Raw genomic sequence first — 13,943 nt, forward strand, 5'->3', positions numbered from 1 at the left:
ATTTAATAATCTAATTATTATAAAATATAAGCATAATACACGAAAAACCAGAAATGACTGGCAAGACAAATAATTAGGATACACGAACAATGACTCACAGTATGCATTGCAGCCAAACCTAATCATTCTTAGAGTAGAGCACTGAAGGAAATGGGCCTTAGTCATACATTTCTTGTATCACTCATCTCAGTGAAGACAATCTAAAGACAATGAGATCTGGAACTATCCGCAATTTGTTCAGGATTATAAGAATATGATCTCACCATGGAAGTGCAAAACAATCATTCTCCAAAATAAACTCAATGGGATCTTAATAAAAGCCTGTTAGTATTTTGGTATAAATTGTTTTTATTTAATTACTGTATAATAGCTTCAAAAATAAACTATTTTTCACTCAAAGGGAACACCTACCTAAAAACGGCATATTGATATTAGTGATATAAACAATAATTTAGTAACAGCATTTACATGGTATTTAAACTTGTTGATTCAACTTCTTCTTACTTGCATAATCACCATTTAAATGTGAAAGAAATGCTGTGTAAGCTTTAGCTTATTTAGACCTAATGAGGATTTCTCATGTTACTTTATATTATCCCCACACAAGTTCTGCACTCTCATCACACTCAATGAAATTAAAAATATGACCAGGGGTATAAAGCAATACATTACATTTATTTAAAAGAGACAGTCTGAGTGTTATCCAAAATGCTTGAGACCACTAATGTTTTGGATTTCCCCACCCAGATTTCTGAATACTTGTTTTTGCATACACATACATAATTAGATATCTTTGAGATCAAACCCAAATCTAATAGACAAAATCTATTTACATTTTGCAAACACCTCATACATGTAGCCTAAAATTATTTTAGAAAGCATATTTGTAAGTCTACACAAATATAACTTGTTTTTTACCAGCTTCACATACAAAAATTTACAAGACTGCACTGGATCCCTATTTCTTTTCCTCTTCTAAACAAAGTATGTGGGATAACAGCCGCTTTATGCTAAAAGTCAAAGCATAAGAAGCATAAAACTATAACTAAACACGTGCTAATAATTGTTAAAAAGCTTATCAATCTCATAAAATAAATGTGGTAATGAAGTATATGAAGAAAGATTAAAAGAAAATAACATCTTTCTCCAGCCTCTGGCAATTATATTCTAGAATATCATAGTTCGCACACCTTATCATCCCTCAGCAAAACTCTCCAGAAATGAAGATATAGAAAACCATTTAAGCAATACCTTCTTGCTCAAGTGGCCTTTTTCTTGCACAAAAATCTAGATCCAAGCCAGTCTGTTTATGACTAACAGTATTCTGCAATAACAGCATTTCCAAAAAATAAGAGAAAATACCACTCCAATTCTAACATAAAAACTGAAGGAATTCAATTCTGGAGGGAATAACTAGCATTTACAGCCCACCTATACAGATGATTGCTGCAAGGTTGATTTATATGCCAAGTACTGCAATTTCTGGACAACACATATTTTTAGAATATGGAGAAGCATTCCCTATTAAACCCAAGAAATATTTTAAAATCAAGTTTCATGTTGTCTGGTAATTTAGCTTCATACATAACTATACCTGTAATTTCTCATAACAAGTGACACACAACTATAATATTCATGCTAATCCAGACCTAAATACATCTGGAAAAACATATTTGGAGCTTTCCAAGCAGCATTCAGTATTGTGTCACAGTGTTGAAAGGATTGGTTAGGGTTATCAACTCTAATATGCTTCAGAAATTGATTAGCCCAGAATTTGTTCTAAACACTATAGTTGCATTACCTCCTTCTGTTGTCGTTCCAGTTCTCTCATGCGTATATCCCTTGCTTCTGCCCGGGCTGCACGTTTAGCTGCCAACCGCGCCTCAGCCTATAACATTCAAATAATATTTCTTTGAATATATGTATATTCAAAAGATCAAATTTCTCATTCAATAGTACTCTTATTCAAACTGAATGAACAACTCCTAAAACGGTTCAGGACCTGCCTACCTTCGTGACCATGTTTCTCCCTATGAACCTGCACGATCTCTTCGTTCATCCAGGGAGGCCCTTCTCTCGTTCCTGTCCCCATCGCAACCTCGGTTGGCAGGGATGAGAGAGCAGGCTTTCTCAGCAGTGGCCCCCCGGATCTGGAACTCCCTCCCTAGAGAGATCAGGCAGGCACCCACCCTTGCATCTTTTAAAAAAGAGTTTAAAACTTGGTTTTTTCATTGCGCATTTGAATAATCCAGTCCCCACGACCAAAATTTAAATTAATACACTTTCTTCTGCACTGGTCCCTTTCCCTATAATTAATTGGATGTCTGTCTCCCACCCCAACGGTCGAGAAATGTTTGCACGTTGTCCTTCTGCCCCAAAGCACTTTATAACTATACTATAGCACTTTAGTTCAAATGGCCCCCTCTACGCTATCCCCCTCCACCAACCTGGTGATCCATCTTATTTTATTTTATTTTTACTCATATGTTTTAATATGTTTTTATGGTTAATGGACTGTTTTGCAACTTACTAGGTTACTTACTAAGTAACTAATGATCAAGGTTACTATTATCAATATCATCTAAAGAACTTATGCAAATAGAGTGAATTTTAAAAATGCCTTTGCAAAGAAAAAAAGTCTGACATTAACTGCTAGATATTTGCACTAAAAAACTGTCTTGCAAATTTTCTGATCATGTTATCTCTTACCATAGTACTTATTGCAAAATGTTCAGTTTCTAAGTTTAAAGTATTTTCAAACATTGCTTCATAATTTAGCTGATAATGTGATTTCCAACACTCTAGGCCTTTTCTGAACTATATGTCATATTTTAACCCTACTATAACCAAGAAAAAAAATCATGAAAATGAACTGAGAGGGCCTGGTTTTTCTTCTCCCCCCCCTCCAACATCCTCCTTCTCTCCAGTATCTATTAAAATTACAAAATATTTTCCAGGACTGGAAGGGCATGGGTTGCTTTGGGAGCTTGGAAGCTCTGGAGCGTAGAAGAACGGACACTGGAAGACGTCAGTAAAATCAATGCACACAGTTTTACTGTGTAAAACAGCCAAAACAGCACTGTTATACCCCAGCCGCCTTTGGATGCCGAACCTGGTTCAGACATGAACTTTGACCAGGATGAAGCCTATTCTGACATTTCACCTAGTTCTCCTTCAAGTTCCTTCCAATTACAGACCCCAGCTGTGGATAGCTCCGAGGCTTCCTTAATTGGGAGAGATAATGATAACACTACTCCTCTGGAAGAACCAGATGTTTCAAGCTCCCCAGGAAATGTATCTTTTAACAGGAGACAGACTTTCCAGCAACAAAGATCCCAGACACAGCAGCTTCGCAGGAGTCAACGATTGGCTGCTAAAGCAGATGCTGGATAGCAGATTGCTTTGGGAACATTTGGGGAGTTTTGGTTCCCTTCGCTGTAATTAGATCTAACTTCTATAAAAGTGTCTTGCACTGTGAACCTCTTGTGGTGTCAAAGTAGCAACTTCATCGTTTCCAGTTCCTTGATTTCTCCAAGCCGAGTTTGCTGTTTCCTGTCGGCCAAACCGAGCCACGCCTCCCGATGTTAATCCGGAGTGAATTCACGCCCTTGCCTTGTTCCTGAATCCAGTTTGCTTTTAGCCTTGTCTTTTGCCTGCCTTGTAACCCAAGACTTTCCAGTGACTTTTGACTTTGTTGTTTACTCCTGCTGCTTTGTTGTTTTCCCCGCTCAAGAACTTTGCAGCAGTTTTGAGCGTGTTTCAGTTTCTGGACTTTGGACAATAATATTGGACATATCTCTTCAACTCTTTGGACTAATTCATACCATTCCTTAAAGGACTATTGCTCACCCATCCCTTCCACTTATTCTTTCCTGAATTTATTATTGTTCTAATAAAGATATTATATGATTATTGGTCTCTGTCTGGTTTCCAGTGTTCGAGCGGCCTTGGGGTGTTACAAGCACATACAGACTAGGCAGATGACGAAGACCACGCAGACAGACAACTAACAACCAATGACTGATGGCTGATATCTGGTGGCTTGTGGCTGATGCAAGAGGAAGGAACTCACTCGTATATCTGGAACTCACTCGTATATCTGGATCCTCCCTATTTCCAGACACTCACAGGGTCATCACAGTTCATTACTGATTAACTCTTTCAACGTCCATACACTTCAGATGATGCAATCACTTTGCAATCCCAGGCACAGCACAAATTACATTTAAACATTCACCTTACACAAATCTTACATTGACAATATCCCTCTCTTTAAATGTAATTTTCTGTTCTTTTATATATACAACAACTAAGCACATTTAAATCATCTTATTGTACATTCATTCTGAATCACTCTGAATGTCTTATAACATTCTTTAAACTAGGCAATCATATACTATCTTTGTACAGTTATCTCTTATTACATTTCATATACACAGGGAATATCTCATAACTTTACAGACTATTATCCACAAACACATATTTCTTCTGCAGATTCATTTCTTCAAGATCGTACTGCTACACTTTATGAATAACACAATTACATTTCACAAATTACATATACACCATTATCAGTGTAGTTAGCTCCAACAGGAACTTCGTGAAACTTCCCTGGATTGGACAAATAAGGCATAAGAGCATATCTCTTTACTTCTTTCTTTTCTGCACTTACATGTCCTAACTGTACATCTTCTGTTACCTCCTGTTTTATTTGCTTAGCTGTTACTTTACTTTTTGGCGTTTTACTATTTTCCTTCTTCTGTGTACTCAAGTTTTAGGTGTACTCAGGTTTTCCCTTTCTGATGCAACCTTCTTCGGTGTTACACTCTCTGATTTGACGAATTGCTGTTGCTCACTTACATCACTAGATGTCCTTTTACTCTCTTCATTCAAAACAATGTTTCTCTCTGAAAACCATGTAACTGTTCTGCATTAGAATGAATTTCTTTCCAGTCTTTAGGTCTTTCAAAATAAGCGATTCTAGATAGTTTCACTGTCTTGGGTGTGTCTAAGAACTTATAATATCTTTTGCTATATCCAATGAATGTCATTTATCTATGTCTTTGCCTCTTTTGAGTTCTCTCTTTTGCCGAAATAAGTACATTAGCTTTCTGACCAAATATCCTTAAGAACTTGTAATTTGGAACATAATTATACATTTTTCGAAAAGGTATATCATGTATACATTCATCCCATAACCTATTGGTTAGGTAATGGCAGGTATGTAGTACTTCAGACTAATAATTATTGGAAATATGACTATCTTTTAACATGCATGTTTTCATTTCACTCAGAACTTGCATTCTCTTCTCTGCAATCCCTTCCTCATTTTTAAATTGTCCAATTTCCATACATTCAATGTTCTTAGATCTCAATAGTTGCTTGAACTAATTACTACAAACTTCTGCACCTTTGTCAATTATGAGTGTATCCAATTTCTTTCCATAGACATTTTCAATCAAACTCAGCCACTTAGACAGTTGCTTCAGACATGTCCTTTAAGAAATACACATATCCAAACCTGCTTAATTTTTCTACAAACAACATCATGTACCTAGACCCACCACTGCTTTCCTCATAAGGGCCTTCAATATGTACATGTGCCTTTTCAAACAAATTAGTCACCTTTATCTTTGATCTTTTGTAAAACTTTATAGGCACCTTCTTCACTTCTTTACAAATGGCACAATCTAAGTCATAAAAGCATGACTCCATTTTACAGTCTGGACATAGATTGAGTATTTTCTTCAAAATCTCCATGTTTGCATGACCCATGACACGGTGGAACAAGTGTAAACAGCGATCATGTTGTATCTGACTACCTACACACGATTTCAACATTTTCCTCATCAATACTATTCACTTTGTTAAACATTTCATACATCTTATTTCACTTCACTCCTTTACCTACTAATTTTCCTTCCTTATCATGGACATAACAGTAGATCCCTTTGAAAGATACTCTATACTGATGGTCAGTCAATGTAGCTACATTAAGCACATTAGATTTCATTTGTGGCACATACAAAACCTTTTCCCAGTACACTTTTAAACATAGAATATAACAAGTTCCAAACTGCAATGATCCATCAGCTAACGTGACCGTCGCTCCCTCTGTTGACTGTGTGTCCCTTAGACAGGAGAGGTTGTTGGTGATGTAATGAGTCGCACCGGAATCAAGCACCCACTTGTCACTCTGGTCACTGGCCACATCTCCGTTCGCTGCCATCAATACTCTTGTCCCAGAAAAATTTGTGGATTCACCTCCATGGCCTCTTCCTCTGTTAAAGCCCCCTCTGGCGCGGCCCCCTATGGGTTGTTGTTTCTTTAGCCAGATGGCCAGGCTTATTGCAAGTAAAACACCTCCTCACTGCCAACCATGCACACTCGCAAACACAGGTTCCTTTTTCGGCTCCGTCTGCGGCGACTCCCCCTCATTCTTGCAGCCTCCGTACTGTTCACTTTCAAACCAACGTCTGTCCTCTTCTTCCAGGATTCTCGAACAAACTAAGTCCAAAGTGAGGTCTTGAGATCGCACAGCTTGCAAGGAGTACAACAAATGATCCCAATCACTTGTTAAACTTGACATCATTATGTAGGCTTGTTGTTCACTGTTTATCTGGACACTTCTAGTTTGGCATTCCATAAACAGCTCTTTCATTCTCTTGACATGCACTCTCACATCTCCTCCTTCATCCAGTTTGGCTCTGTACAGTCTCTTTGTCCAAATCATTTTGTCAAGTGTGCTCTATCTCTGATGCATATTACGGAGAGCTTCCCAGACTTCCTGAGCAGTTTGCAAATTCTGTACATGAACTAGCTGGTCTGACATCAAACAAAGAATCAGGCTCGATAACCCCCCTCTAATTCTTTTCTCCGTCTGCTTCTGTGCCCAAAATAGTCTTTTGCAATCCATCTCTTGCCAGCAAGTGCTGCATGAACACAGACTATTGTTTATAATTATGGTCATTCAATTTCTCAATCACAGTCAAAAGATGTGAAGTAGCCATTCTCACCTCCAGGAAACCCTCGCACTCGAGTTTAAGCCCAGCCGCTGACTTTCACACACCTTCAGTGGCATCTGGCAGTCCCCCTCTGCTTTCAGCTTTATGGCTTTACAGCTTCACACTTCTGGTCATCAGTCAGAGTCCAGCACACCCCGCTCGCAGCTCTGCTTTCTCCGGAATCAGTCTTCCTCCGAAGACACGCACAGATCCTCTGTAGAAGCAGGCTCACCAGAACAACTCCCATCTCAAGTCCGAACTACAGCTTCTGCTTTCTCTTTAGCTCCAAATCCTGGGGCCCATAACCCTTTTGTCAGCGTTATGAAGAGGCTTTTGGAGCTTGGAAGCTCTGGAGCGTAGAAGAACGGACACTGGGAGACGTCAGTAAAATCAATGCACACAGTTTTACTGTGCAGAACAACAAAAACAGCACATACAGACTAGGCAGATGACGAAGACCATGCAGACAGAAAACTAACAACCAATGACTGATGGCTGATAACTGGTGGCTTGTGGCTGATGCAAGAGGAAGGAATTCACTCTTATATCTGGATCCTCCCTCCTTCCAGACACTCACAGGGTCATCACAGTTCATTACTGATTAACTCTTTCAACGTCAATACAGTTCAGATGATGCAATCACTTTGCAATCCCAGGCACAGCACAAATTACATTTAAACATTCACCTTACACAAATCTTACATTGACACAACCATAGTCTACAACATGCACAAACTTTTACTGAAGTAGTTATTGATCTCTATTCTTAACATTAAAATTTAAAATTGGAAAGTACTATGCTTAAAACCTAACACTCAGAGTAAAAGAGAGTTGTATTGGAATACAACATAATACTAACAGTGTAACTAAAGATTCACAATCAAATGAAAATATAACTTCAAAACAGTAAGCATCTAATGAAAGTAAGAGAACAAAGGCAGCTATGACTCTATAACGGGAAAAGTATATAAAATAACACAGCACAAAAGCTCTAGAAATTGTTTCAAAAAGAACTTACACTCTTGCTCTAAGCTTCCATATAAAATGTTAATTGTCAGAGTATTTTGGTTTATCTGGAAATGTATGTACAAATCTACCAACCTCTCTAGCAATATGACCCAAAGCTTCATCTTCTGCTGAAAATCTATCTTTCACTGGAGTTCTTTTCCTTCCCGATCCAGGAGTCCCCATGTTGAAATACACTCTCTGTAATTTTCTTATAAGATCGGATTAGATCCAAGTGTCCAGATCTGAAATAAAGTGGGGGGAAACACACAACCAATTTAAAAGCATACATAACATCATACTTAACTTTGCATAAGAACTTCCACTTTAACTATTGTATTCTCTTGCTTAGTCCATGCAATACATATTTTCATTTGAAGGTCATGAGTTAGACTCATTTATAGTTTAAAAATAAGGTTTAGACTGACTTATTGCTATTTGTCAGGACTATAATTTCAGGGCCTGTACTCTGGTGCCACAAATTAAGGACGCTGACATCACAGACTGATAAGGCATCTGCTGTTCACGGCCCTGAAGGAAAATGGCTGGCATGCTGAGGGAAAGAATTGCACGGGGTTTTCTCTGGGCGGGAATTGTTACTTTGAATGTGGGTGAGTGTATATAAGGGAGTCTTTCTGGGCCGACCAGCAATCTCGGCTTTGTGCGTGTCAAAGTATCCTACAGTAAAGTTTTCAGTGATAACAGAGGGAGTCTCTTGTGTTCATTTGGAAGCAGCTGGAGTGAGCTGACAGCTATTTGTGCCTAAAAAGAGAATCATGATTTGACGTAGTTCACATAAGGTTTCTGCCTCCTGTTTAGAACAAAAAACCTCCCCTTCCTTTTAAAATCTGGCTACTAAGCAAAAAGTTTCAGAGAGATAGTCAGAAGCCAATGTTATTCCTAGACTGCTAAGTTCAGTTCTAGTACAAAAAACAAATGTCATGGTCATCTTTCCACCATGTCTCCTTTACCATCAGATGGGACCACCCCCCCACCCCCCAGGTCTAACTGCCATTCTGGACCAGAATGAAGAAGGCAGGGCCAGGAAGACATCTTTCCACCATGTCTCCTTTACCATCAGATGGCAGCACTCCACCCCCCTCAAGGTCTAACTGCCGTTCTGGACCAGAATGAAGAAGGCAGGGCCAGGAAGACATCTTTCCACCATGTCTCCTGTATCAATTTAATGATATAATAATGTAATACAACGTCATAATAATTATAATTCACTATTATAATTGTATATTTATATTGCATGCAATATTACTAATAATATTGCAATGTAGTCGTATAATATAATATATTGTATGAATATATACTTGTAAACCTCCCTGAGTCCCCTTTGGGGTGAGAAGGGCGGGATATAAATGTCACTAATAATAATAATGTCAGGGTTAGAAGTAGGTTTGTGTCATAACTACTCTCCCTTACCCCAAGCCACTGCTTTGAACTGGTTTCCATTGGTGGATGTCAGAATTTGGGCAAATCACAAGTAGATTCTGAAAGCCACAAGTCTGTCTCCACCCAGTCACAGGATAAATTTTCAGCCTCACTGAGTATCATATGCTTTAATACCTTGGCCAATAGAATGTGTATCATATGGATGCAACACGCTGAAGTATCTCAATGAAGAATGTACTATAAATACACAAGAGATGCCTCCACCCCACTTTTCTAACAGTGCACATGGTCATATTCATGTAGGCAGGGATGAAGTGATATTTTCAGAGCCTCTTGCTCAAAGAAATCTTGGAGAAACAATTACCATTCAGCTGCATACAAATTTAGTTCAAAGTTTTTACTAAAAGCTTCCATTGAATCAGTGTACAGCAAAGTACAACTTGGTCCTTGATCAATATCATTATTTTAACATATGCCATATTTGACTTTTATGTAAGAACTTCACATCCACAGAATGGCATCAATTTTCAGCGAAACTGTTGAACATAGTCTATCTGCCACATGTTTTAAAGAATGTAGTGGAACAGATGCATGGATACTTTGTATTAAACACTTCATTCATCCCAGTAAAAGAAAATATTCTATAATCCATTTCTTTCCACTGGTTCATAGAGTTACCAGGATGGAATCAGTTGTAGCCTACAGGCACCAATAAAATACCAGACTGGGGCTCATTGGAAAATGCCAGCCCCACATATCAGATAACTAAGAAGAGCTGAAGTAAAACATCCAGGTCATAACAGAGCAGAGTGATTTCATTTGCCAAGTGTCATGCAAATTGTTTACACGGATCTGTTAAGTTGTCTACATTCTCCATTTATGGGCCTTGACTCCTAAGAACAGCTCTTCCGGATGATATAGCAAACAAAATGCTGACAGGAAAATATGCCTTTTTTGATGCAAGCACCACTGCAGAGTAGGTCTTCTGATGAGCTTTAGTCAATGTTCAATTAGTGTCACTGGGAGATTTCTATCATAATCTCTTTAATCTTTATCCCATTTTTTTCATCATCAGCTACCCTTTACTAAACCTAATTTGGCTTTATTCCATAGGAGGGGATGGTCAGGCTCCATCCACCACCTTGGTCATATCCCCACTTCAGAAATCAACCAGAGCAGCAGGAAACACCGTCCAAGAAACATCAGGGAACCATCTGATATATCAAACTCTTGGGGATGACCCATCTTAATACTCCTACTCCTGCACAGGCTCCAGATTCCACCAATTGTAGCCTCCAGCAGATACTGATTTAGAGAATTACTCCACATCAAGACAGTTATCATCCCATCTAGCACAAATATAATATCTGGAACTTGATGAAAATACTTTAGAGCAATGTAACTAATTGCATAATGCATACAAATGAACTTCATAATAGAACAATTTAAGAATATAGCAATACCTTGAGTTAAGAGTTTAATGTGTTCCATGACTGAGCTCTTAACACAAATTGCTCTTATCTCAAAGCATATTATCACTTAAATGCACTAAATGCTATTAATCTGTTCCAGCCCCCCAAAAACACCCCGCATTTTTGTTATGTGTTTTTAAATAAGAAAATGTACTTTACAAACAACAAATAATGTACCGTGTTTCCCCGAAAATAAGACAGTGTCTTATATTAATTTTTGCTCACAAAGATGTGCTAGGTCTTATTTTCAGGGGATGTCTTATTTTTCCATGAAGAAGAATTCACATTTATTGTTGAACAAAAAAATTAACATTTATTATATACTGTACAGTAGCTGTCATCACAAACCAGCATAACCAGACAAACTGTGAATCCTATCAAGAATTTCTTGTTACTACCATTATTTCCATGTACATGGTATGTACATTTACCAATCCTGCATGCTCTGGTGTTCTATTTGGCAGGCACTGGGCATGCTTCCAAACAAAAACTTTGCTAGGTCTTACTTTCGGGGGAGGCCTTATATTTAGCAATTCAGCAAAACTTCTACTAGGTCTTATTTTTCAGGGATGTCTTATTTTAGGGGAAACAGGGTATAAATGCACATTCACACGGAACAATAAAAAGAAAGATCAAATTTAAAATGATAGAAGCACAAAGTTGTGGCAAGGAAGCACAAAGTAAAGAGGCAGGAGCATCATTTTTTTTAATACTGTACTCATTCCAGCCTCCCTCCCTCTCTTGCTCTCTCTCTCTCCATGAAGCCAAACATACCAGGAATAAAAAACACACAAAATCAACTAATCCAAAGTTCCTCAAAGCGGACAAGAGCAAAGCAGACAGCAATCTCCCAAAACAGACAAAAGCACGAGGCACGGTGACTGCTCCCTTGAAGCCCTAAAGCCCTGTACTCTGATGCTTGCACTCCCTCTGGTGATAGCTTTTAACTCAAAATGCTTCTCGTATGTCAAAGCAGGGTTTTTGGACTGAGTGACAGCTCTTAACTCAAAAACATTCTTAAGTCAAGGTTCCACTGTACATATACTTATTGTCCCAGTACTATTCCCAACAACCTCAGAGATATTTCCAGCCCTAGTACCTTTTAACCAGACAAAACTATGATGAAATCTAGAATCTTTCCATCCTGTAGTTCTTATGCAAAGTAATAAGAAAAAATATTCATGTACTATATACGGTAGTCTCACTTATCCAACACTTGCTTATCCAACGTTCTGGATTATCCAACACATTTTTGTAGTCAATGTTTTCAATACATAGTGATATTTTGGTGCTAAATTCGTAAATACAGTAATTACTACATAGCATTACTGCGTATTGAACTACTTTTTCTGTCAAATTTGTTGTATAACATGATGTTTTGGTGCTTAATTTGTAAAATCATAAGCTAATTTGATTTTTAATAGGCTTTTCCTTAATCCCTCCTTATTATCCAACATATTCGCTTATCCAACATTCTGCTGGCCCGTTTATGTTGGATAAGAATTAAGCAGCGTTTTCCCCTATCTAACGACAGTCATATGGCATCTAACTAATATTTTGCATTCTACAACTTCTTCATGTTTGGAAAAGAAAATTATATATAAAACCAAGCTTAGCTCCTTTGAGTTTTCTCAAAGTACTAGCTCCCCGGCAATTTGTATACATTGATTAAAGGACTATATGATGACATCTGGTTCCTTCTCTTGGATCAGCATCAAGTACTACTTTACAAGAGGAAATTCCCACAATTCTATTAATCTTGTTCAATATCTTTCTGACTCAAATTTCTAAGTTCTTACAAACAGAGATCTTGATTGAATTTAAACAAATTCCCTATGGTATCTTTCTCAAGTGTCATTTTTATTCAAATAATCAACACCACATGTTTCAGCAAGTTTGATTTTACACACTGATTTTATTAGAAAAAATATAGTGTGAAAAAATACAACTACTATAACTAGTTGTAGAATTGTTTACCATCAAACTATTAGTGCAACTCCCAATGATTATTTTCTAAAGAATTTAAAAATGTTCAGCTCTGAGCATAAACCATAAATTATCAGTTAACTGAAAGTGGTGACACTTGTAAGAAAATAATCATATGATCCAAACATTCATTCTTACCAGCCAAAATTCAGACACACATTCAAAAAAGTTAACTCTAGTTCCACCACAAAGGATCAAACTCATAGAAAGTGATATTGCATCAAAAAGTGTCTCATTGAAATGTGAACTTATTAGTAGGACTGACATTTAAAGTTATTGCAAAGTAATTAGATAGCAGATACTCATAGTGGTAGATACAACCATGAATGTAATGTTCTGAAATAGGAATTTGTATATTACTAAACATTCTTCCATTTACATTTATTTACTAACATACTTATATTGGGTCAAATGCAATGCTTGTTTTCCTTAGAGTAGACCCACTAACGTGAGTGGGGTTTCTTAATCACAACTAATTTAATGAACAATAACTTTTTGAAAAGGAAAAAACTATTGTCAGCACTCCTCTTTGGAAACTGACAAAATTATTTTTCTCTAATGTAATCTACAGCCAAGTGAAACACATTTATTTGGAAGTGCCATGAAAATATAAGTTTAGAATTACATTCTGGGGGAAGCTCCATGCCTTTCATAATTTTTAGTGTACTGCAGAAGGGCAAGAACTTCTCATTATCTAAAAATGTTCCAGTTACAAAGTTACAGATCTAAACAACTTTTCATCCCATCACAGCTCAACAAAAAGTATTAATAATATATTGACCTCTATCCATCACCACTCCAATATGAGAACTGCTTCTAAATCTTCTTCAATATCAAACCAGTATCTACTGAGATTTTGTATTTTTAAAATCTTTTATTTTTATTTAGTTTATTTTCTGTGCAGAGAAATTTTAGATGGTTGCTATCAATATCATATCAAATTAAATAATAAATATTACATGTAAATCCCTTGGGATTTACTGTTTCGAATGGACTTAGATTAGCTAGCGGTGAGCAAATCCCATTCATTTCAATGGGCCTGCTCTAGCGATGGCAAACAGTGGATCTAGCATTG

The 13,943-nt window shown here is 37.3% G+C and overlaps 1 protein-coding gene across 23 annotated transcripts in view; it reads right to left on the reverse strand.

Annotated features, from left to right (window-relative positions):
• lrrfip2 (LRR binding FLII interacting protein 2) overlaps positions 1-13,943 on the reverse strand; it is a 66,500-nt gene that overhangs the window by 48,804 nt on the left and 3,753 nt on the right. For 22 of the 23 annotated variants that reach the window (XM_016994413.2, XM_008112804.3, XM_062983981.1 and 19 more), the window contains exons 2-3: positions 8,106-8,254; positions 1,802-1,888 (exon numbers count right to left, since the gene is read on the reverse strand). In XM_016994413.2, coding sequence (XP_016849902.1) covers positions 1,802-1,888; positions 8,106-8,195 — 177 coding nt within the window. In that variant the 5' untranslated portion in view covers positions 8,196-8,254. Of the gene's footprint in view, positions 1-1,801; positions 1,889-7,016; positions 7,682-8,105; positions 8,255-13,943 lie in introns of those variants that run through there. The other variant, XM_016994412.2, reaches the window with a different exon arrangement.

Source organism: Anolis carolinensis, chromosome 6, assembly GCF_035594765.1.
Source record: "Anolis carolinensis isolate JA03-04 chromosome 6, rAnoCar3.1.pri, whole genome shotgun sequence".
Lineage (NCBI taxonomy): Eukaryota > Metazoa > Chordata > Lepidosauria > Squamata > Dactyloidae > Anolis > Anolis carolinensis.